The sequence below is a fragment of the Mesoplodon mirus genome, assembly GCF_964341445.2.
Source record: "Mesoplodon mirus genome assembly, chromosome: 12".
NCBI lineage: Eukaryota > Metazoa > Chordata > Mammalia > Artiodactyla > Ziphiidae > Mesoplodon > Mesoplodon mirus.
In genome coordinates, this window is record NC_138988.1 from 44,949,063 (window position 1) to 44,976,057 (window position 26,995).

The 26,995-nt window shown below is 37.5% G+C and overlaps 1 protein-coding gene across 5 annotated transcripts in view; it reads right to left on the reverse strand.

Moving 5' to 3' along the window:
- The window catches only part of ULK4 (unc-51 like kinase 4), a 549,109-nt gene that overhangs the window by 116,675 nt on the left and 405,439 nt on the right, over window positions 1–26,995 (reverse strand). For all 5 annotated transcript variants that reach the window (XM_082638146.1, XM_082638145.1, XM_082638142.1 and 2 more), the window contains one exon: window positions 4,869–5,054. In XM_082638146.1, the coding sequence (XP_082494272.1) occupies window positions 4,869–5,054 (186 nt within the window). The remainder of the gene's footprint in view (window positions 1–4,868; window positions 5,055–26,995) is intronic.

A 26,995-nucleotide genomic window follows, 5' to 3' on the forward strand; every position in this document is an offset into this window, starting at 1 on the left:
CAGACAGAGAAAGATAAATTCCACATAATCTCAATTTTGTGTGGAATCTTAAAAGAAAAAAAAAGCGGAAGGAAAAAGCCAAGCTCGTAGATACAGACAATAGATTGGTGGTGAGGGGTTGGGAGTGGGTACAATGGGTGAAGGGATTAAAAGGTACAAATTTCCAGTTATAAAATAAATAAGTCATTGGGATGTGATGTACAGCATGGTGACTATAGTTAATAATACTGTATCGTATATTTGAAAGTTGCTAAGAAAGTAAATCTTAGAAAAAAATGTACAACTATTTATGGCAATGGATGTTAGCTAGACTTACTGTGGTGATCATTTTGCAATATATACAAATATCTTGTACACCTAAAACTAATATAATGCTATATGCCAGTTTTGTCTCAATTAAGAAAAAAAGAATTGCTCCCAGAAGGAGTGTGCACTTAATAAATGTCCTTTGAGGTAGGTCCTTAAAGAGCTTGTCTTTGCCTCCTTAACTTCTTACAATCAGAAGGCTGCACTTAACAAGCCTCCTTAATCCAATTACTGATTCAGGTAACAAATCCAAATTGCTCCCTGCCTCTCTATCAAGTCTGGCTCCCCCAGGCCATCGAGGAGAGCCTGAGATGCCAGCCCCCCTAAAATCACAGGAAATCTTTGCTCACATTCTTTCTATCTCCCAGGTTCCCATCCTCTATGCATCTACCTATCCAATCTCACCCCCTTCTAAGAAACTTGGCAGGGATAGTGTGGAGGGGACTGAAGCATCAGACTGGGGAACAACTAAAGGCCTTTTAAGGTCCCTCTCATTCTGGCCTGTGCATCTACAAAGCACTCAAATTAGCTCACAATATACACTGAAGAGCAAAAATGAACAACTGCCAATAACAAAAGTAGAGATTTTACAGACATTTCTTACTCAGCTCAGTGGATACTTACTAAATACCAATTACATGCCGGGCACTGTGAGAAAGCTTTATTTCACCGTAAACATAATTTGAATTCAATTAAGATGCTACCACTGTCCTTTGGTTTCAGAGACCAGAACTTTCTAATTCTAACAACGGTGTCCAAACTCCAAATGTTTGGTACCCTCTGGTCTTTCCTGGTCCATTTCTTATGTCTGTCAGTCTAGCCCTGTGGATTTTGGGGCCACTATTCAGGATGTGCTTCTTCCTGGTCCATGCATGGATGACCAACACATCCTTCAACACACTGCTCAAACACCATGTCGTGGCCAATCTCCTCCCCAAAGGGAATGTTTCTGTGGAACTTTGCTGGCTCCTCTAGCGTGGCACTAATTGCATTCTGCTTTATAATGAAGCTGGCGTTTCTCTCTCGCTCCAGTTAGGGATCCCTGAGAACAGACAGCAGGAAGAGCATATCTTGCTGTCTTAGTTCCCCCAATGTAGAGGATGCACATAGTAATAACTCTATCATTTTCCCATGAATGAAAGAATGAATCTCTTAGGTGCCTTCTAGATCGAAATTCAGTCAAGTTCAGCTTAATGAATGCCCTCAGAGTCCAGATCAGTCCTGGACAGAGCAGCAGCAAGGTGGCCAGCTACTTGGCAAGAGCACAAGCTAGGGTCAGTTCACCTTGGCTGGTCCCAGCTCTGCCGAGTCCTAGTTGGTGGCCTTGGGAGTGTTACGTAAGCTCTTTGAGCCTTAGCTTTTAACCTATAAATGGAAGCAATCACTGGAGCTGACCGCTAAGGGAGCTGTGAAGATTAAATGAGATAATTCACCAGAAGTCCTTAACACAGTTAGAAACATCATCTGCTGACAACCTTTCATGGGCTAGACACTATAACACGCTGAAAAAGACCACATCACTACACTGAACAAGGGTAATGTGAAGGTGAGAACAGACGGTAAGCTGACAGTTACAAAACAATGGCAACCACAGAGGTGAGGACAGGAAGCAGCGAGAGAGAGGGGAAGGGCCACATCAGTCTGGGAGTGGGCGCTGGCATCATACAACCCTTTGGGTCATCTGCTGCTGTTTCTCTCCGAATTTACTGAACTCAGTTCTAAGTTTAAGCAGAACCGAGCCTCAGGATAGGCAAGTTCAAGGCCCAGAATCCCTGATTGTGTGTTTTGCACCACTTGAACCCAACATTGACCCATCCATGGGTAATTTAGAAAGTTTTCAGAAGATTATAAAGCACTTATCACAGATAGCTGGTAAACTTTATATTATGTTTACTTTACTACAATTAAAAAACAAACAAACAGATGAGCAGCACCAGAAACTACTTCTATTTTCACATACACAGATAAAGTCACTTGGATTCAACTTTTCTTCCCCAAACAAAACCTACCTGGCCCTATATGTGGCAGGTCAGAAACTATAAGGAAGTCATTTCAGACAGTAAAATTAACTAAAAGATGATGTAGTCTGATTACTTTGACCAAGTTGGGGTCTAACTGTTTCCTGCATGATTAAATTAACCTGTTTTTTTTAAAATGATGTAATTTATTCCAAAGATAGGTCCATAATCTCTGCAATTCTAAAATCTAGAAAGCTCTGAAAATCAAAACTTTTTTTCTTAAGTTTGGTTCAAAAACATATTTGGTGGCAAAACCTGACCTAACCACATGGGGTCACATAGAGTTTTTATTTACCCACTTGGTGTGAATGTTCATACATTTTGCAGCAGAAATATTACCATGCCTGACAACGGTACCACCCCAGGTGACTGCTGTGGAGTCATATCATATACAGTATAAGCACCATGCCAAAAAGATCTGAAAATTATAAATTCCAAACTAAATCTGGCCCTAACATTTTCAAGTACGAGACGGTGAATCTCTATAAAATTAATTGTATCAGATGTGAGGTCAATATCCCCAAGCTTTTGTCATTCTGTACCAAACACACGATTCTGCCACATGTACATATCACTCATATTACCATATTTTCTAGTACTTGATTTCACATTGACTCACCATTTCTAAATGATTAAAACTATTTTTTGAAAGAAATATGTTATCTCTACTGAAAAAGCTAGTCATATGAGAGGCTTCCTCTCTGTTAAAAAGGGACATTCTGAAGGATTTGAGAGGTGTTAAAGACACAGTAGTACCAAATTGAGACTTTCACCTTAAATCATCAGAAAGATCAAAATAAAATGGAAGAGGAAATATTTGCCTTACTTTGTGATTCAGTGTCATCTAGTGCTAGGTTGGAGTATCATGCCCAAGGTCTACTGTCCCCAGAAGTATTTATCCCACACTTCGGGAGGCTTGCTTAGATTGTGTCATCATCCGGTTACTCAGGGAATGACTCCACTAGACAGGAAGCATTGTTGCGGTTGGGAGGTCTGGCTGTACAAAAGCATAATGTAGCAGCGAGGAGGGTAACTCTCTATCTCTGTTCTAGTTCTGTCACCCATAACCTGCTGTGTAGATTTAGCTGGGTCACGTACTGCAGTTGTCTATCAAACTAGCATAAAAATTGTCTTGAAGGCAACTCTCTGGAGCATCCATAGCCTCCACTGCCAAAGGACCCCTCAAGATAATTGGATCTAGAAGTGAACACAGACTGACAAGCCAGAAAACAACACAGAGTAACAGGACCTCCACTCCTTGCCTAACTTCAACAACAGCTGCTGTAAATAATGGCCTTCGAAAGCAGCAGAACAAGATCTACTGTAAAAAGAAAATAAGTCAGTCTTCAAAAGTACTTTCAAATAAACATCAGCTATATATATTTTTAAAAGTAAAATAAATGGGGCGATGGACTTCCCTGGTGGCTCAGTGGTTAAGAAGCCGCCTGCCAATGCAGGGGACATGGGTACGAGCCCTGGTCCGGGAAGGTCCCACATGCCGTGGAGCAGCTAAACCCGTGTGCCACAACTACTGGGCCTGTGCCCTAGAGCCTGCGAGCCACGACTACTGAGCCTGCGCTCTAGAGCCCGTGAGCCACAGCTACTGAAGCCTGCGCACCTAGAGCCCTGTGCTCTGCAACAAAAAAAGCCACGAAAATGAGAAGTCCGTGCACTGCAATGAACAGTAGCCCCCGCTCGCCGCAACTAGAGAAAGCCCTGGTGCAGCAACGAAGACCCAACGCCGCCAAAAAATAAAATAAAATAAAATAAATAAGAAATAAATGGGGCGAAAGGGAAAATTTTTCCTACAGTACCATACTGGGGGTTAGAAACGTTGCGAGTTTGAAAATCTCCCTTTTGCAACCATTAAAAAATTTAAAAATAACAACAACACATTGATTTAATGAAGTGATCAAAATGAACATCACCAGTAAAGGGCAAACAGACATCATAAGCCTCTGGATCTGATGGATTGAGAAGGACACAGTATTTCTTCTGGGGCTTACCTGAATCCAATTGTCCAGAAAACATCAGAGAGACCTACATTGGCCCATTCTTTAGAAATGTCATGAAAGACAAAGAAAGGCTGCAGAACTATTCCAGATTAAGGACACACATCTACTAAAATACATGATCCTGGACTGGTTTCTACACCAGAAAACAAGCTATAAAGGACATTATGGGGACAACTGACAAAACTGGAATACAGATGGCAGATTAGTAAAAGATTTGTATCAATGTTAAATTTCCTGGTTTTGATAACTGTAGTTAAGTAACAGAACATCCATCTCATTAGGAAATACACACTCACATACTAAGGAGTAAGCAAGAACAATGTGTCTAACTTACTTTCTCACAGTTCAGGAAAAATACTTGTATATGCAGATAGATATGCAGAATATGATAAATGTTAACAGTAGGTGACTATGGGGAAAGGTAACTGGGAGTTCTTTAATGAAACTAGGTCAAAAAAAATGACTACTCCCTGTCTACTGGCTGCCACTGAGGCCGCCCACCCAAGCCCCAGTTTCCGTGTGGACTCACCATTCTTCTGAGAATCCTCAACAGAAGCTTCTGCTCCTTCGGGTCCTCTTTGGATGTCAGTAAATCAGCAAAATTCTCTGCATTTTCGGGAGACAGGCTGTCTGGGTTTTCTCCTCCATACAACTGAACCAGTATAGACAGACACTTGGATGAAACTTCAAAAATTTCAGGATCCTCGTTAGGAAGCTGAAAATTAATAAATTGGACGACTTAAGCTTAACTGAAGATGGTGTTGGTATTCCTCAAGAACCACAGTAAAATTTGGCGTAACAGATAAAATGTCAGTCTGAATACAAAGTTTAATTAAAGGAGTATTTTTTTGAATGGATCTTTTTCAAAATGCATACAGTAACTCAAACAAGGCTAACAGCACAAAATCAGAAGGAAATCCTGCAGTCCTTTCTTTAATCCATAGTGATGAATGACCTGTGACAAGCAAAGGACCAACATATATTTTATATGCATATGTATATATGCATATATTCATACAGGTGTATGTGCATCTATAGGTGTGGAAACAGTTTGATTTTTCCGAGGCATAACATTTACATTCTTGTTTACTTAACTTGTTTAGGAAAATCCACTTTCTAGAAGATATTAAGAAACGTTTGAACTTGTCTGTTTCCAAATCATTATTGACTAAACAGGCAGAGAGAAAGCATTGTTTCTGTATTAAAAGGTATATTATGAAATAATAATCATACCATAAGCATTTTAACCTTTTAATGTTTAAAGTTTTATTTTATTTCTAATAGCTTTGTTGAGCTATAATTCCTGTGACAATTAAATGACAATTCAGTCATTTAACGTATACCTGCCATTCAATGGTTTTTAGTATTTTTCAGAGTGGTGCAACCACCAACAGAACCAATTTTAGAATTTTTTCACTACCTGAAAGAGAAACCCTATACCTTGTAACCATTACCTTCACGTCATCTTTTCCTCTCTACCCCCAGTCCCTGCCCAGTGCTAACGTGCTTTCTGTCTCTCTGGCTTTGCCTATTCTGGACATTTCAGATACTTGAAATCATACAAAATATGACCCTATCTGACTGGCTTCTTTCGTTTAGCATGTTCTCAAGATTCATCCATGCTGTAGCATGTATCAGTATTTCATTTCTTTTTATTATGTAGTAATATTCCATTGTATGGATATACCACATTTTGTTTATCCATTCATCAGCTGATGGACATTTGAGTTGTTTTCACCTTTTGACTAGTATGAATAACACTGCTGTGAACATGTGTGCAAATGTTTTCGTGCAGACAAGTATTTGTTTCTCTTGGATATATACTTAGAAGTGGAGGTGCTGAGTCATGTGATAACACTATGTGTAACTTTTTGAGGAGCTGCCAGACTGTTTTCCAAAGTTGCCATTAGCACCAGCAATGTGTGAGGTTTCCAGTTTTCCCACATCCTCACCAACAGTTGTTATTACCTATATTTTTAATTACAGTCATCCTAGTGAGTGTGGAGTGGTAACTCGTGGTGGTCTTTCATTTGTACTTCCCTGATGGCTAATGATGTTGAAAATCTTTTCATGTGCTTATTGTCCATTTGCATATCATCTTTGGAGAAATGTCTATTCAGATACTTTGCCCACTTTTTAAGACAGGTCATATGTCTTTTTAGAATTGAGTCTAAGTGTTCTTTATATATTTTAAGTACAAATCCCTTAGCAGATATATGATTTTCAAAAATGTTTTCCCATCCTGTGGGTTGCCTTTTCACTTTCTTGATAGTGTCCTTTTTTAAAAAAAATTATTTATTTATTTATTTGGCTGTGCCGGGTCTAGTTGCAGCATGTGGGATCTAGTTCCCTGACCAGGAATCGAACCTGGGCCCCCTGCACTGGGGGCACTGAGTCTCAGCCACTGGACCACCAGGGAAGTCCCTTGATAGTGTCCTTTGAAGTACAAAATATTTTTTATTTTGATGAAGTCAAATTTATCCAGTTTTTAAAGGATTTTTTTGATGTGGACCATTTTTAAAGTCTTGATTGAATTTGTTACAATAATGCTTCTATTTTATGTTTTCTGGGTTTTTGGCCATAGGCATGTGGGATCTTACCTCCCCGACCAGGGATTGAACCCACACCCCCTGCATGGGAAGGCAAAGTCTTAACCACTGGACCACCAGGGAAGTCCCTATCTGTTCCTTTTATTCCTTGTGATTTTGGTGTCAAACCTAAGAAACCATTGCCTATGTCAAGGTCCTGAGATTTAAGCTCCTTCTAAGAATTTTTATAGTTTTAGCTCTTACATTTATTTTTAAGAACTTTATAGTTTCAGCTTTTACATTTAGGTCTTGATCCATTTTGAATTAATTTTTGTATATGGTATGAGTAGGCAACCACCTTCATTCTTTTGTATGTGAATACATCTTATTTTGAGATATTTGCAGGTTCATATACCATTGTAAGAAACAATACAAAGAGATACCACACATATTTCAACCAACTTCCCCAATGGAAACATCTTGTATAACTATAGTACAAGATCACAATCAGGAAATTAACATGTATATTAGGACAGCCACTCCTGCTTTTTAAAAATTAATATTTGCATGGTATATACTTTTCAAGCTTTTACTTTCAACCTGCCTGTATCATTATATTTGAAATGAGATTTTTGTAGACAACATACTGTTGGACCATGTTTTGTTATCCATTCTAGTCATCTCTGTCTTTTAATTGGTGCATTTAGACCATTTACATTTTTATGATAAATATTAAGATGCTAGGGTCTAAGTCCAACATGCAATTTTATTGTCTTCTATTTATTTCCCCTGTTTCTTATTTTTCTGATTCCCTCTCTCTTTTTTTAACCTTCCTGTGGGTTACTTGAACATTTGTTTTATGCTTTCATTAAGAATTATTAAATTCTCTTTTACTCCCAATATTATTTTCTTAGGGTTGCCATAACAAAGTACCACAAACTGGGTGGCATAAACAACAGAAATGTATTACCTCGCGGTTCTGGAAGCTAGAAGTTCAAAATCAAACAGCAGGACCCTGCTCCCTCTGAAACTCATAGTAGAATCTTCGCTTGCTTCTTCCTAGCTTCTGATGACTTGCTGGAAACCTCTGGCATTTCTTAGCTTGCGGCTGCATAATTCCCATCTCTGCCTCCGCCATCACATGGCTTCCTCCCTGTGTGTGTCTGAATTTACATGGTTGTCTTCTTACAAAGACACCAGTCATATTGGATTAGGGCCCCCCCCTACTTGAGTATGACCTCATCTTAACTAACTACATCTAGACCATCAGTATTTTCAAATGAGGTTTAATATTCTGAAGTGCTGGGAGTTAGGACTTCAACATATCATTTTTGTGGCGGACACAATTCAACCCATTATACTTCCTATCAACTTTCTTTTGTGCTCAGCTGTTTATTCACCCTGGTTTCTCTCCTTCTGGCTGTTATGCTTCCCCAAATGTCTGGTGGTCCTTGGCTTTCTAGTCTATGAATGAAAGATTGGGCAGATTATTATAGGCAGCTGGCTTCAATTTCCTTTGCATTTGTATATGTCTGATTCTTCAAGTTGTCTGTCTGTGTTCTGTGATTTGTTCAAACTCCACAATGCTTCTTTCTAGGGCATAACTCCATACTAGAAATCACATCAGATAGTTCATTCTCTTTACAGTGCAGTTCTTCACCTATTATGTTGCAATAAAGCAGAGCAAAATTAATAAGGGAAGGGACTGACAGGCCTGCCTGTTCTAAATGTGCATCTTCAATTAGCCTGGTAAGTGCCTAGGGCCTCCATCAGTTTTCCACTTTGAGTTTATAGATCATCTGCATCTGTTCCTACCTTCTGGTTAGTTTTTTCCTATGTATGTTCTGGGTGATAGGTTTCTTCACTATATTTCGATTCAGTTCCATCTGCTTTCTATCATCTAGTAACTGCACAAAATTTATTTTCCACTAACAGCTTCTCCTTCCATTCTCCCATGATTGTAAGATATTTAATCCTTTCTCTATTTTCATAGCTTTTGGGTAGTTAGTGAGATAGGCACAGGCATTCATGCTTCTATTTCAGTCTACTTTAACATTTCTTCATTTCTGAGTTAGTTTTGCTTCATTGTTGAAATGATGGGAGGATGCTTATCATAAGTAATAATTTCAAAGATGGCTTATTTCTTGGATCCTTGTAAACTTGATAATGTTTGTGCTTTGTTTTATTTTTTGTGCCCTGCCCCACCACTACTAAAAAGTTTGTGATGGTATAAAAATCTTTCTATCTTCCCTGGACTAACAGGATAAGAATATACCCAAGTGCTTGCAAAAACAAACTAGCAGAAAAATACATGAAACAATGGTTTTTAAGACACTAGACATCAGGTAATGTAGGACAGTGATGCCCAAGGGATGGAGAACAATTGAAGTGAGCTCTACTCTTGTCCCAGGTCAGAGGCTTATGAGGTCACCAGGCCTAAGCACAGGGACGGCAACTGAGGTGGATACCAGCAGATATTTTAAGTTGAGGAGACAGAGTGAAAAGTCTCAGAAAACCAAAGCAGCTAGAGTTCATAGGACAAAGTACCAGAGAGAAGAGAGCAGGCCAAAGCTCACTCTGAAGACACAGGTAACTTGGATAGCGCTTTATCCATTAGAGAAAATGAACTTACAGTTAAAAACCTTCCTACAAAGAAAACTACAGGCCCAGATGGCTTTATTGGTGAATTCAACCAAAGATTCAAGGAAGAAGTAATACCAAGCCCATACAAATTCTTCCAGAAAGCTAAAGGAAATGGAAACTTCCAAACTCATTCTATGTGGCCAGTACTACCCTGATACCAAAACTAGACAAACAAATTCCAAGAAAAGAAAACTTCAGTCCAATAGCCCTTATGAATATAGATGAAGAAATCTTCAGCAAAGTGTTAGAAAACCAAATTCAGCAACATATTAAAAGTATTATACACTATGGCCAAGTGGGATTTATCCTAGGAATGTAAGGCTAGTTTAGCATCTAAAAATCAATGTTATGTGCAATATTAATAGAATAAAAGACAAAAATTATAAGAGCCTTTCAACAGTCATAGAATAAGCATTTGACAAAATTAAAACCCCTTTTAGGATAAAAAAAACCTCAACAAATTATAAATAGAAGAGAACTTTCTCAAATTGATAAAGGATATCTAGGGAAAAATCTACAGCTGACACCATACTTAATGGGAAAAGAGTGGATTCCTTCCCTCTAAGATCATGAACAAGATAGATGTCCATTCTTGCCAGGTCTATTCACCACTACATTGGAAGTTCTAGCTAGGGCAATAAGGCAAGGAAAAGAAATAAAAATCATCTAGAAAGGCAAACCCTATTTGCAGATTACATGATCTTACATACAGAAAACCCTAGAGAATCCACTTTTTTTACTATAAAAATAAACAAGTTCTGCAAGGTGGTAGAATATGAGATCAACATACACTAATATGTATAAAATAGGTAACTAATGAGAACCTGCTGTATAGCACAGAGAACTCTACTTAATGCTCTGTGGTGACCTAAATGGGAAGGAAATCCAAAAAAGAGGGATATATGTATACATATAATTGATTCAATTCGCTGTAAGCAGAAACTAACACAACACTGTAAAGCAACTATACCCCAATAAAAAAAATCAATTGTATCTCTATACACTAGCAATGAAGAATCTGAAAACTAAATTAAGAAAACAACTTCACTTATAATAACATCAAAAATAATAGAATATTTAGAACTAATGTTGAAAGAAGTACATAACTTGTACACTGAAAACTGAAACATTCTTGGAAAAAATTAAACAAGGTACATAAATGGTAAAACATTCCATGTTCAAGGATTGGAAGAGTTAACATTATTAAATTGGCAACATGCCCCAAACTGATCTACAGATTAAAAGCATTCAGAGTTGCAGCTGGATTTTAAAATTTTTTTTCAGAAATTGATGATCCTAAAATTCATATGGAAATGCGTGGGACTAAGAATAGCTGAAACAAACTTATAAAAGAAGAATAAATTTGGAGGGATCACATTTCCCAATTTCAAATTTTGCTACAAAGCTACAGTAATCCAGTCAATGTAGTACTGGAATAAGGACATGCATAATGATCAATGGAATAGAATTTAGAGCCCCAAATTAAACCCTTACATTTATGGTAAAATGATTTTCAACAAGAGTGCCAAGACAATTTAATGGGGGGGGGTGAGAAAAATGGTCTTTTCAACAAATGGTGCTGAGACAACTAGACATCCATACGCAAAAGAACGAAGTTGGACCTGTACACCAACCACATCCAAAAATTATCTCCAAATGGATCAAATATCTAAATACAAGAGCTAAACATATAAAACTTTTAGAAGAAAACATAGGAGTAATTACCTTTGTGTCCTTGGGTTAGGCAATGTTTTCTTGGGTATGACACCAAAAGCACAAGCAACAACCAAAAAAATTTGATAAACTGGACTTCACCAAAATTAAAACATTTTGTGCTGTAAATGATACCATGAAGAAAGTAAAAAGACCACCCACAGAATAAGGGAAAATTGCTATAAATCTAATACCTAATAAGGGACTTTCATACACACACAATATAAAAACTCTTACAACTCAGTAATAAAAAGACAAATAACATAATTTTTAAAGGGCAAAGAAAATAGACATTTCTTCCAAAAAGGTATATAAATGGTCAATAACCACAGGAAAAGGTATTCAACATCATTAGCCATCAGGGAAATGCAAATCAAAACCACTATGAGATACCACTTCACACCCACTAGGATGGCTATAATTAAGAATACAGATAATGACAAGTGTTGGTGAGCATGTGGGGAAACTAGAACCTTCATATATTGCTGGTGCTGATGGCAGCTTTGTAAAACACTCTGTATTTCCTCAAAAGGTTAAACAGACTGATCATAGGACTGAGCAATTCCACTCTTAGATACACACTCAAGAGAAAGAAAGCACATTTACACAAAAACTTGTACACAATTGTTCACAGCAGCCATATTCAAAATAGCCAAAAACTGTTAACAACTCAAATGTCCATAATAAATGGATAAGCAACTATGGTGTATCTATACAATAGAATATTATTTGCCAAAACAAAGAATGAAGTACTGATACATGCTACAGACATGAATGAACCTTAGAAAAAACATCATGCTAAGAGAAAGGCCACATATTATATAGTTCCATATATAAGAAATATCCAGAATAGGCCAATCTATAGAAACAGAAAGTAAATTAGTGATTGACAAGGGTCTGGAGGGGAGAGAATGGGGAGTGACTCTTAATGAATATGAAATTCCTTTCTGAACATTCAGACAAAGATGTTCTGGAATTAGATAATGGTGATGGTGCACAACTCTGAGAAAATACTAAACAGCAGGGAACTGTACACTTTACAGGGGTTAAAGGTACAAATTAATTCCTGATAAATCTTTTTTAAAAAAACAATATCAACTCTGCACAAAGTCTTCAAGAAAAAAGAAGAGGAGAGAATACTTCCCAATTCATTTGCTGAGACAACATTACCCTGATACCAAAACCAGACAAAAACAGTATAAAAAAGTAAACTACAAAACATGAACACAGATGCACAAATTCTAAACAAAATTATAGCAAATCAAAGGATAATAATATTAAAAGGATAATAATATTAAATAAAGGAACAATAAAATATTAAAAGGATATTATATTATCAAACAAAATATTAAAAGGATAATAATAAGATAATACATCTTGACTAAATAGAGTGTATCCTAGGAATGTAGGTCTGTTTAATGTTCAAAAAAATCAGTCAATGTAATAAATCATATGTATTAATTTCCCAGGGCTACCATCATAATAAAGGATCACAAACTAGGTGGGTTAAAACAACAAAAATTTATCTTCTCACAGATCTGGAGGCTAGAAGTCTGAAATCAAGGCAGAGCCATACCCCTTCTGAAGCCTCCAGGGGGGAATCCCTCCTTGCTTCCTCCAGCCTCCAATAGCCCCAGACGTTCCTAGGCTTGTGGCAGCAGAACTCCAATCTCTGCCTGCACCATCACATTGCATTCTCCCTTATGTCTCTGGCTTCATATGGCCATCTTCTTATAAGGACAGCAGTCATAATGGATTAGGGAGCCCTCACTATTCCAGTATGACTTCATCTTAACAAATTACATATACATGCAATGAGCCTATTTCCAAATAAGGCTCCATTCTGAGGTACTGGGGGGTTAGGATTTTAACACATATTTTTTGAGGGATACAGTCAACCCATAACACCATAATAACTAAAAAAGAAAAACCATATGATCATCTCAATAGAAACAGTATTTAACAATATTCAACACCTATTTCTAACAAAAACTCAGCAAACAAGGAGTGGAAGGAAACTTCTTTAGCCTGATAAAAAATATGTCAGAGACTGAATGCCTCACCCTGAGATCAGAAAGACAGATAGGAACATCTGCTCTCACCACTTCCGCTCAACATGGGAGGTTCTGGTCAGCACAGTCAGGCCAAAATAAATTAATAAATAAAAGGCATCCAGATTGGAAAGGAAGACTTAACTGGTTATTTGCAGAAGACATGATTCTTGATGTAGAAAATCCAATGGAATTCACAAACACTCCACTAGACCTCATAAATGAGTTTAACACAGTTAACAAAAACACTAAATGGAAAAGAGATACATGCACTCCAATGTTCATAGCAGCATTATTTACAGTTGTCAAGATATGGAAGCAACCTACATGTCCATCAACAGATGAATGGATAAAGAAGATGAAGAATATAAATAAATAAATAAATAAATAAATGTACACACACACACACACACACACACACCCAATGGAATACTATTTGGCCATAAAAAGAATGAAATTTTGCCATTTGCAGCAATATGGATGGACTTGGAGGGCATTATGCTCAGTGAAATAAGTGGGACAGAGAAAGACAAATACTGTATAATACCACTTACATGTGGAATCTTAAAAATACAACAAACTAGTGAGTATAACAAAAAAGAAGCAGACTCACAGATACAGAGAACAAACTAGTGGTTACCAATGGGGAGAGGGAGGGGGAGGGGCAATATATCAATAGGAGTAGGGGATTAAGAGGTACAAACTATTAGGTATAAAATAAGCTACAAGGGGGACTTCCCTGGTGGTCCAGGGGGTAGGACTCGGTGCTCCAAGTGCAGGGGGCCTGGGTTCGATCCCTGGTCGGGGAACTAGATCCTGCATGCATGCCGCAACTAAGAGTTCACATGCTGCAACTAGGAGTATGCAAGCCGTAACTGAGAAGTCCGCATGCCGCAACTAAGAGCGTGCATGCTGGAACTAAGAAGCCCACAGGCTGCAACTAAGAGCCCACATGCTGCAACTGGGACCCGGCGCAACCAAAATAAATAAATAAATACTAAAAAATAAATAAATCATTAAAAAAAAAAAAGCTACAAGGATATACTGTACAACATGGGGAATACAGCCAACATTTTACAATAACTATAAATGGAGCATAACCTTTAAAAATTATGAATCACTATATTGTACCCCCATAACATTATATAATATTGCATAGCAACTACACTTCAATAAAATATAATTTTAAAAAATTTTAAAGGGAAATAATCACATGTGAGTATATCTGCATGTACAAAGTTATTCATTGCAATGCTATAAGTGAAAAAATTATAAACAATCTAAATGTCCAACAGTAAATAATTATAATATGTACTCATAAAAAAACAATATCATGTACAATAACATCTAAAAAATTCAAAGATTTAGGGATAAATCTGACAAAAGATGAGAGACCTATACACTAAACCCCACAAAATACTGCCAAGAGAAATTAAAGAGGATCCATATAACTGGAGGGATATATCTTGTTCATGAGTGAGAAGACTCAATTTTGTTAAAATGCCAATTCTCCCCAAATTAAGACTAAATGCAATCCCAATCGAAACCCCAATAGGTTTTTTTTTTTGGTAGAAATCAACAAACTGATTCTAAGTTTTTATATTATACATGTATATATTTGTTGAAAGAATAATATTACCTGATTTCAAGACATTATTATAAAGCTGAAATAATTAAAACAGTACGGCATTGGCATAAAGTTAGACACAGATCAGAGCCCAGGAACTAGACCCTTACAAATACAACTGAGTTTTGACAAAGGTGCAATGGCAATACAGTTGAGAATATAGTTTCAACAAATGTGCTCAAACAATATGCGGAAACATAAACTTCAATCTAGACCTTTTACCACGTACCAGAATTAACTCAAAATAGTTGATAGCATGCGTCAAGTCTAGGGTTAGCTAAGGTAGCTCAGAACCACCAAGGAACATCCACACTAAATGAAAGAAGCCAGAATCCTCAGGAATCCCTGAAACTCATATGGTTTTTTAAAAAATATATATTGATAGACCTAAATATAAAACCTACTACTGTAAAATTTCTAAGAGAAAACAGAGGCAAAAAATTTGTTGACCTTGGATGTGGGAAAGATTTCTTACATATGATGCAAAAAGTGCAATTCACAAAAGAAAAAAAAGGTAAAATGGACTTCATTTAATCAAAAACTTCTCTTTGAAAAACACTGTCTAGTTCATAAATGCTCAATAAGGGGTAAATAGTACCACCACCACCCCCATCACAAAGGATCCCTTTAATGGAGACCCATAAAAAAAGTGTTCTTTCAGATCTAAAAACTAGAATATGTTTTTTGCCCCAAAGAACTCTCACCCCACTTACTGGGCAAGGTACATCTTGTAAATGATTATATTCTCATTTTTGTCTTGCAACCAGGATTCTTAAGGCCAAAACCATGACCCAACTTTAGCAATTATATTAGACTTCATATTTGTATAGAAACTTCACCTTATCTTACCTTCATTGTTTTCTTCACGTTTTCTACTTAGGATTGCCAGATCCTTTTTTTTTTTTTTTAAGGACACCCAAATTAAGTTTGAATTTCAGATAAATAATTTATCTTTTTTAGTGTAAGTATATCTGTTTGGCATCTTGTAATTTACCGAACAACCCTAACTTGATAGCAAACATTCTCATTAGCAAACTCAAATGTTTTGTGGGAGAGATGAGATAACAAATATAAACACACACACAAATTGGATATATCTCAAAGTAAACTTATACTTCAACTTTAAAAACTGTTTTAAAACAATTGAAAATCACAGTTGTACTGTTTACTTCCCTTTGTTCAACCCGCATAATACAATGCAGCATTTCAAAACCTGTCTCATTTTATATTCTATTTTTTAAATATTGCCTAGTACAGTGTTTTGCCAAAATTATAAGGGAATATGTATTTTCAGAGAAGAGAATATATTCACCAAGAAAGAAAAAAAGAAAACCACTAGTAATACAAGGTTTTGTACCCTTTTGATATTATCTAAACACCTGGAGAAAAGATTCCCTCTGTTTTACCAGGATATCTTTAACAAGATTTCACACTAGGCCATGAATCCCTGTTCCTCTTCATTTTAATACATCCCTCCTGCCCAAACTCAGCTGAAGAGGCAGCAAAAGAGAGCATTAAGCTGATGAATGGTGGTTAATTCCTTATGACGGCACCACAGAAACACTGTTGACCACAGCCTTGACACTGTCCCCTCCCCCTGAAAAGTTATCCTTACTTCTTGGACCCCCAGGCACATTATATTCCTAAATGTGGAAATTTTGAGGGAAGAAAACCTGCCATTACCATTACTGATTCAGTTGTAAGTCTATATATCATAGACTAGAGTACCAGGGTTTAAAAAATAATCCAAAAATAAGTTGAAAGTCACTGGTAGGTCAAATCAGCATTGACTTCTGGGCCTCCTGCACTGCCCTGACGAGTTTCGTAATAAACTTCACAGTTTCCTCATCAATAACTAAAGAATGGGAAAACACAGCTCATTTAAAAAATTATAACCAGTCAATACAGAAGGAGATTTAAATAATTCTACTGAAGCACCAAAGTTGCAGAAACCATAGAGGGTAAATATGTCAACACCGACTGTTAAGATGCTAGGTTCTGTGTAAAAGCTTTGGCCTGATCATATGTCCCTTTCTGCTATTTTTCTCTCTCTTCACTGTAGACATTCAGGTGGATTCTGCTTTTGTCATTGGATGACAGAAAGATGTTCGAGGCAGATACCCAAGAAGTAACCAAATGTTCCATTATGCTTCCACTTGTGTGCCCTACAATTTATTTTCCACACAGAAGCCACAGTGATTTTTAAAAAAACTTTAATCAGATCATATCGCCCTCCTGCTCAAAACCTCCGAAAAATTCTCAGCACATTTAGATATAGTCCAAACGCCTTGCTGTGGCTGACAAGACCCTATCTGAGCAACAAGGCGGCATGACTGGAGTGAATGTGGTAGAAGAGGCTAGACAATGAGACCAGAGAGGGCAAGATGGCGCAGAGCCGGCACAAACCTGAGTCAGATCATCATTCACTGCTTGAACCACCATGGGCTTAGATATTCTTATGGTGATATTATAGGTAGCATTATAGGATATGTGAGTGGAGCTCCAGGGACGGTCATGGCTAAAGATACAAACTTGGAAATCCTCCTTGTATAGCCATCACTGAAATCAAGGAGTTGAGTGAGATCACCCGGGCAGAGGGTGGTAGCCCAGCCCTACACTGCAGGTGTGGAGCTTGGAAAGCTTCTCTTCAGGGAAGACTCACATCACTTCTACCACCACCCTCCTCAGGAAATTCAGGCAGGCGTTACTCTGGGGTACTCTCTGATTTCTTCTCAGCTTCGACTTCTTTAGGAAAAGTCCCGGCATCATGTTGGAGGACATGTACTAGGCTACTTGGTCTTCTGTATGTGGAAATTGGAGAAAAGCATAAAGGGATCAAGTGCAGAGCTTTCCTCATACAGACTTCTGAAAACTTCCCTATTTTCATCTCCTCCCCAGAGGCCAGAGGTGCTGTGGGGCTTCAGTGGGAAGGCCAACTCCCACCACCATGCTGGCAACCCCTCAGGGTGTTTTGGGGCCAGGCTTCCTCTGCCTGTTTAATCCTTCTACAGGCTTCCTTCTGTCTCCTAGAAATATGTTGAAATCTTAATCTGCTACTGACTCCCGTGTTCCCTTTCTCTTCATTGTTCTAACTTTATTCTTTCTTGAGTTCCTGCACATTTCCTTTAAAGGCGTCTTGTGAGAGACAGGAGATGGACGTGTGAAAAGTGAGAACAGTGAAAAGAGACCTTCCTGTTCAAGATTTTCTTGGTAAATCTCACATTTATTCCACAGGACCATTTTAATGAACTGAAGAGTGTGGATGAAATTATGATTTAAAATTACTTAAAATTTGTAGATGAGTTTGGGAAAAATCTGTATTTTTAAATCTTACCACCAGGTACCTGCATGTCTCTCCATTCATTCAGGCCCTATCTTATGTCTTTGAAAATGTTACACAGTTATCATCATATAACTTGCATTTTCTTATTACATTTAGTTTTGGCCTTTTTGCGGGGGGTGTGGAGTTCTTTTCACAGAAAAACTTCTAACAGATTAATGCCAGTATAAAGAAAAGCTCTTGGTTTGGGGGTATTATGTTTTAAGCCACCAACTTACTGAAATTTGCTTTTAGTCCAACAAGTTTTTTATTTCAATCTTTTTTTTCCCTAGGTATAAAAACCTTAGCAACTGCAAGTAATGATCATTTTTAGACTTAATATTTCTCTTATCTTACAGCATTATCAACAACATATCTCCCTCCCCCCACCACTGTTGACTACTTAGTGACAGTAGAAGACATTCCTCTTTATTCAATTTTAATGAAAATGCTTTCAATGTTTATTTTAAATGCTTACAATTAATTTCTAGAAAATAACTGTCAACATGTTTGGAAGATTCACTCTATCTTAAATGGAGTTTTTAAAAATGAAGACTGGTTTAGCCGAACTAATTTTAGCATTGATTATTATGATCATGTTTTTATTCTCCTTCAATTTCTTAAAATATTAAATTATGCTTTTCGAGTGCTTGAACTATTCTTGAATTCCTGGATCAAAACCTATTTGGTTACATTGGTCCTTTAATATACTGCTAGAGCTGATTTACTTTTTTGAAATTTTCTCACCTCTGTTAATAAGAAAGTGATCTTCATTTGTTCTGTATTATTTTAAAGTAGGTTATGGCATTAGATTTATTATAGCTTTATGAAAATAAACTAGGAAGCTTTCCATCTTTTTCTGTACTCTAAATTATTTAAATAGTATAGAAGTTGTCTATTTCTTGAAAACTTAGAACTTACTTGTAAAACCACCCAGGCCTGCAATGTTTTAATGATAGATCTTGTAGATGCAAAATATCATATTATTAGAATCTGGTTGTCTGGGGTTTTGTTTTGTTTTTTCTATATTTTAAGTTTTTTCTTTTGGTAGTAACTAATGCAATTCTAGTATCTACCCTTCAAACTGGCAGCCCTTCTAACTGTTTGTGAAAGAAATCTTAGCAGAATAATAAAGAGGAAAATGTTCCTTCTTTCCCTGCAGCTGCAGAAAAGGAGAATCTACTGTATATCATAAAGTAGTCCTTGAAAATATCATTTCTAATAACGGAGTCTCATAAGACATCCAGAAGGCAAAGAGGGTGATCACGTCCTCTGTAATCAACGTGTAACTTTTAAAACGTAAATAATTCTGATTTTTACCTTACCTAACAACATTTGCTTTCGTGATAATACCTATATTGACATCTTTGAATTTCTACATGGTATACATACTCATGACGTCTCTGTTGGATTGCCATATCCTTCTTTTCCACCTGCCTCTGGTGAAAACAAATTTAGACCTTGTGGATTCCTATTTAAACCGTTTGAGAGACATATTATTAGATGATCAAATTTACATCTTTTGAAGTTTGATATTTTTATCTATTCTGATGCCAATTTTGGTAGTTTTTAATTTTCCATAAAATCATCTACTTCTCTAGACAAAGTTAATGCCTTAATGTTACATATAGTTTGCATCTGTGTGGCTATATTTCCTTTCTCTTTCCCAATGCTACAGCCATGGGATCCAAATTAATATAGTTAGTGAGACATCATTTTTACCTGTCAAATGGACAAAATTTTAGAAAGACTCAGAAGATGTAGTGCTGAAGATGTAGGAAAATGAGTATATTTATATACTTTTAATTAGAATATAAACTGCTAAAATCTTTCGGGGAGTCATATGGCAACTAATATTTATTAAGATTGAAAAGTACCTTTTAACCTAGCCATCTCACTTCTGGGTGCTTATCTAACCAAAGGAAATACAGAAGTACCTAAACCCAAACAAAGATGTGTATTGCATTATGCTCCTAATAGCAAATAAGTGGAAACAACCTGACTGGCCATGCATCAGGAGATGTTTCAACTGAATAAACAATAATACATTCACACTATGAAATACTGTGCAGCTATTAAAAAGAATGAGATCATTTTTTTAACATCTTTATTGGAATGTAATTGCTTTACAATGGTGAGTTAGTTTCTGCTTTATAACAAAGTGAATCAGTTATACAGATACATATATCCCCATATCTCTTCCCTCTTGCATCTCCCTCCCTCCCACCCTGGCTATCCCACCCCTCTAGGTGGTCACAAAGCACCTGATCTCCCTGTGCTATGTGGCAGCTTCCCACTAGCTATTTTACATTTGGCAGTGTAGATATGTCCATGCCACTCTCTCACTTTGTCCCAGCTTACCCTTCCCCCTCCCCATATCCTCAAGTCCATTCTCTAGTATAAATACTGACTTGGAAAGACGTCCATACTATTGCGATAAGTAAAAAGAAAAGCAAGTTACAAAATATCTATCCTCTGGTACTATTTTTAGAAATGGAAGCTAAAACAATACAAGAGAAAAACAATGATACAAACACATGTGATTGTAAGCAAAGTAAAAAGAATGCCAGGACACACATCAAATGTAAGCCATAGTTACAGTGGAGGTAGTGCCTGGTTCGGGGAGGGGAGACTTTAGTTTTACTTCTATCATTTCTATATTGCTTGGAGTTGTTTTAATGGGCTGATGGCATATTTTGTAATTCAAATATTTGAAGTAAATCTGTCTTCCCTACCCCAAAAATTTTTAAAAGGGGAAATTTCCTGGGTACCCTCTGTAATGACCCTCACAAACTGTCAAGAGGTAAACGCAAGACACTATAATGAACGATAATGGCTGGAGAAGATGTGAAGGGCTAAGGCTGCATTTAACAGTCCCTGCAACAGACCATCATGATTTCTTATGACTGTCAAATAATGAACAAAGAAACTCGAATTTTTTACTTTTTGGTTATAAGATTCAAAAATGTGGACCTCCCTGGTAGCGCAGTGGTTAAGAATCCACCTGCCAATGCAGGGGACATGGGTTCGAGCCCTGGTCTGGGAAGATCCCACATGCCGCGGAGCAACTACGCCCAGGAGCCACAACTACTGAAGTCCACGTGCCTAGAGCCCATGCTCCACAACAAGAGAAGCCACCGCAATGAGAAGCCCGCGCACCATACAATGAAGAGTAGCCCCCGCTCGCCGCAACTAGAGAAAGCCCGTGCGCAGCAATGAAGACCCAACTCAGCCAAAAATAAAATAAATAAATAATTTTTAAAAAAAGATTCAAAAATGTATTACAGAATTACATGGTTTAGAATTCTGCAAAAATTACTGTTTACTGAATCCTGGATATCAAAAAACAACTGGAGTTCTCTTTATGCTAAAATAATCCCTTTCTGAAAAGCTCATATCTAAATAACATAGGTTTGAGGTAGAGAATATACCCCAAAGGAAAATGTATAGGAGATAATACATTTATCCCTAAAAAGGGTTTTTATTTCCATTAAACGAATGGATATTTTATAGTAAAATTACCAGGCTAATAAAATTAAAAAAACACTTCCTAACAGTAAAAAACTTATCAAACCAGGCAATTTTTTACAATTGGAAGAAGAACATTCTCTGCATAAAATTGGTTAATTCTAGTTATGGCTTTATTATCTAGACATTAAGCATAAATTCCATAAGGTAAAGTCTCAGCTTTACAAACTAATGGTTCACTTATTCAAAGAAACTGATCCAGAATTAAAATAAAAGTGAGACTGTTTGTCTGAAGTTTTATACTGTAGGACTTTGTTGCCCCCAAAGCAGCTTTACTGGGAGGCTCTGCCCCTTGTACCTTCGTGATCTGTGAGACACTTCAGGGCACACTCACTGGAGATGAAGTGGCAGTTAGGGCAGCTTATTTTAGAGCTACAATGAAATTGTTGGAAATACCCCTGGGTACATTATTTCAGCACCTTAATGAGGCTATTCACAAAGAGTTTATTACAATAAGAGAGATGGTTATTAGATCCATAATATGATTACAGAACATGCTGTATGGGAAGGACCTCTGGGAGCTGTAGGCAGGATAATTTTGCAGGCATTAAACAAAACAAAAAAGCCAAACATCATTATCAAAACTGCTAACTTCACTGTATCACATTTATGGGTAAATATCCACATTATTTTTCTGCTTCAAAAATGATGCACCGGCCTGCTTTCTGAATTTACATGAAATCAAAGGGCTTTTTTTAGGGTGGCAAAAATAAAACAAATTCAGGGTGTTTACTGCTCATCTTAAATATGGTCCGAAGGCACCTGGGAATTGCATTTTGAGGTTGTAGCCGTAATGGGTTTTGCATCTCATGTTATTGTACTACTGAGTAATGAAGATAATGCCACCACCAGTACGGATACAACAGAGAGAGAAAAGCACACACTCACTGGTGGTGGGGGTTACTATGTGCCAAGTGCCGTGCCAACAGTTCTTCACACACTGTTCCTTTAGTCTTCCCAACACCCCATGTGGTGTTAAAAGTTTCTCCTTTTTTTGACATGGAAATGGAGACTTACTAACTTGCCCAAGGTCTTTCGTCTGGGCAACCAATGAAGCCAACACAACCGTAATTAAATTAACGGGTGTTCAGAGGTGACCCAACTGCATCATGGAAATGCCTCTGTGTCTTGCCAAACAGCCTCACATGGACTGTCAAATCAATCAGATATCATTGTTTTGTTTCCCCTTTTTAAAGATGTAACCACTTCTCTTTTTGTTGCTGTTACCTATAAATGCGGAGCTCTGCGTTATTAGGCTATTATCCCTGTTGAAGACAAGCAACAGCAGTTTCCACAGTTTAAAAATCTAACATACACTGTAGGAGGCCGGGATATTAAAGACCAGCATTGACAAAGTAAAACACAATCAGTATGACCTTAAAGTAGACATAAAATACCTATATACAATACACACACACACACATACATAAATATATATACCAAGTTATCTGTTATCCATCAACACCTCGCAACTTTTTTTTTTTTTTTTTTTTTTTTGCTGTAAGCAGGCCTCTCACTGCCGTGGCCTCCCCCGCTGCGGGGCACAGGCTCCGGACGCACAGGCCCAGCGGCCATGGCCCACGGGCCCAGCCGCTCCGCGGCTTGTGGGATCCTCCCAGACCGGGGCACGAACCCGCGTCCCCCGCATCGGCACGCGGACTCTCAACCACTGAGCCACCAGGGAAGCCCAACACCTTGCAACTTTAAATGGAATTTTCTTTTTTATTTTTTTTTATTTTTATTTTTTTTGCTGTACGTGGGCCTCTCACTGTTGTGGCCTCTCCCCTTGCGGAGCACAGGCTCCGGACGCACAGGCTCAGCGGCCATGGCTCACGGGCCCAGCCGCTCCGCGGCATATGGGATCCTCCCAGACCGGGGCACGAACCCGTATCCCCTGCATCGGCAGGCGGACTCTCAACCACTGCGCCACCAGGGAGGCCCTAAATGGAATTTTCTTCATAACCCCGCATGTCTTGAGTGTGACTGTTTCTCTCTGATTAAGCAATGGAGAAAAGGTGTCTTTCCACAGGGGAAACCAGCTGAAAATGCTACTTTCTCTGGAGGATCACATAATGTAAAAGCAAGGCTCTTCTGTGTAACCCCTGGCAGGATATATCAGAATAGCTCTCCTACTTGGAGGCTACTACTCACTTCCTTTTCTATGCTATAAAAGAATCACTATGGTTTCATCCCCTTTAGTTTTATTAGGAAGACATCCAATTAGGCCAAAGAGATGCTATTTTCATAGGACATGTTTTCCTATTATCTTTTAGGACACAAACTGCTCCCAATTATTTAATGATTGTGGTGCAAAGAATAATATAATCAACTGTATTCAAAGAAATGGTATTTTCATAAGATATGCAGGTGCTACTCCCACTTATCTAATTATTATATGGCAAAGGATACAAAACAAAATCTTAATAGTACTTGATGTTTGAAATCTTTTACAAATACACCACCATGTAGATGTCCACTCTTCTCCTTAAAACAAAATAATCCTGACTAAATCAAATATCTAAAAGTAGAAAACAAACAAACATGAAAGTACTAAAAGAAAATACAGGTGGATATATTTATAGTCTTGGAATGAGAAGGCCTTTTAAAAGATGACATAAAATTCAAAAGTCATAAAGAAAAACACTGATAAAGTTGACTACTGAATGAAAACTACCTTTATAGCTAAAGTATCAATAAAAATTAGAAATACAAAGAGAAAATAAAAAAGTATATTTGTTATGACAAAATTATAAACTTCTTAATATACAAAGAATTTTTAAAAATCAGTAGAATAAAACTAAATAGAAAATAAATGAGCAAAGATTACACTAAAGCAATTTATAGGAAAAGACACACAAACGGCTAACAAACCCACAAAAGATGCTAAATTACATTTAAAATTAAATAAATCAAAACACCAAAGACATACAAAATTTCATCTATAAGAAAAGCAAAATGATGTAATTTCATAAAACTCAGTATCAGCAAGGCTGTGGGGAAAGAAGCAGTCTCTCTTTTAGTGAGAATGAAAACTGCTTCTCTACCTTTTAGGGACAGGAATTTGGTAATATATATCAAAATTTAAAATTTACAACCCTTTCACCTAGTATATTAGACAGGATTCTCCAGAGAAAGAGCCAACAGGAGATATATAATTATGCAGAAAGAGATTTATTATGAAGGATTGGCTCCCATGATTATGGAAGCTGAGAAGTTCCATGATTTGCCATCCACGAGCTCGAAGTTCAGGAAAGCTGATGGTATAGTTCTTCTCCAAACCTAAAGGCCCTGAAAACCAAGGGAGCCAATGGTGTAAATCCTAGTCTGAGTCTAAAGACCCAAGATCCAAGAGTCCTAACATATGATGGCAGCAGATGTACGTCCCAGCTCAAGCACAGAGCAAATTCACCTTCCTCTGCCTGCTTTACTGAGTCTACTGTTCAAATGCTAATCTCTTTCAGAAACACCTTCACAGGCACACCCAGAAACTACGTGTCACTATAAACATTAAAAACAAACAAACAAATGAAAACTCAGAAGGGAGCTGTTCTACTCATACATCAGGATTACCGTCTCAGGTTTCATTTTTCATTTGCACTTTCTGGCATCATGTATGTGAGGTTCCAGCATAAAAACATAATACATTATTCTATTATTATTTTATATTTTGGTACTTTATATTTTCCCAGTGTTTATGCTCAAAATGTTTTGAACTGATTTTTAAACAATAACTAGTACAGGAAAGAAGAGGTTAGTTATTAAATATTCAATTTATTTTTCTCTCAGTGATAAATTAAGAGAAACTGATCACAAAGTTACACACTGAATTTTCTGTATTTGCAGTGTTTCTGCATGATGGATTTTGTAATTATCTTGGCCTCCACATCCCAAACAGCTTTGAGGTTTCATTTATGCGAAATGTGAGTTTCCTGTTTTTGCCTCAAGTGTATCTTTAATTATGTGCTAAACCACACTTATAAAAAAAGTTGTGAGTTGAAAATTTAACCCTTCCATTCACACTGACAAAAAGAAAGCCAGGAGAAGCTTAACCAGTTTATACGCAAATCTACTTCTCTGTAAAATGAGTGTTTGTCTACTGCATTTGAAAGTATATAGTCCAAAAGGCATGCTCTTGATGGTAGAATGATGACAGGAAATGAATTCTGCATGACAAGTCTTTAGTGATGTCATACTGTTGTTCCCGAAGATGGCTCAATTCCAAGGACAGACAGAAACTATTGAAACCTGACTACTAATGACCCTAGGGAATCGAATGAAAATAAAAATAAAAATACCTATTAGAAGGTACACACATAGGCTTACAATCCACACAACGATACACCAATTTCTAAGAAGTATGCTAATGAGTTCAACTCAGTCAAGGTTGATGATTCTCAATTTGTTTCACCAGATCATGCAGACATGGCCCCAAATAAGTCTAAAATTGCTAAGACTCTATGTGAGAATAAGTCATAACTTTCAACTAAATATGAATACAATTATCTTTTGGCCCAAGTGATACTTAAAAGTAGGAACATGGAATTGCATGTAACCAAGATTCCTTGAGAATTTTTATGGAAAAATACTACACCTTTTCTGATACTGATACTAGGTAGTTTTCATTATCTCTTGAGTGAATTTTAAAATGACAGAGCTTGAAGGGGCCAGCAGAGCTCTTCTGGTCCAACTACTGACCTGTAGGCAAGACATGGTCATTTTAACTCCCTGGTGAACCTTTCAGATAAACTGGATGAAAAAGGTGCTTTTTACACACTGTGACAATTGGCTGTGCTGGGTCACTGGATAAGGACATGTTAGGGTCCATCTTCCCAAAATGGCCTGCTTGGGAAGGGGGACCAGGTAGTCGTGTTCTTTGACAGTAATTAGAAAGGAGACCCAGGGGCTGCTGCTAGTGACATGCCTACTCAGGAAGGGCATCAAGAATGGAATATTACTCTGCCATAAAAAGGAATGAAATAGGGCTTCCCTGGTGGCACAGTGGTTAAGAATCCACCTGCCAATACAGGGGACACAGGTTCGAGCCCTGGTCCAGGAAGATCCCACGTGCTGTGGAGCAGCTAAGCCCGTGCACCACAACTACTGAGCCTGCGCTCTAGAGCCCGCAAGCCACAACTACTGAACCCGCGTGCCACAATTACTGTAGCCTGCGTGCCTAGAGCCCCTGCTCTGCAACAAGAGAAGCCACCACAATGATAAACCTGAGCACCTCAACAGAGAGTAGCCCCC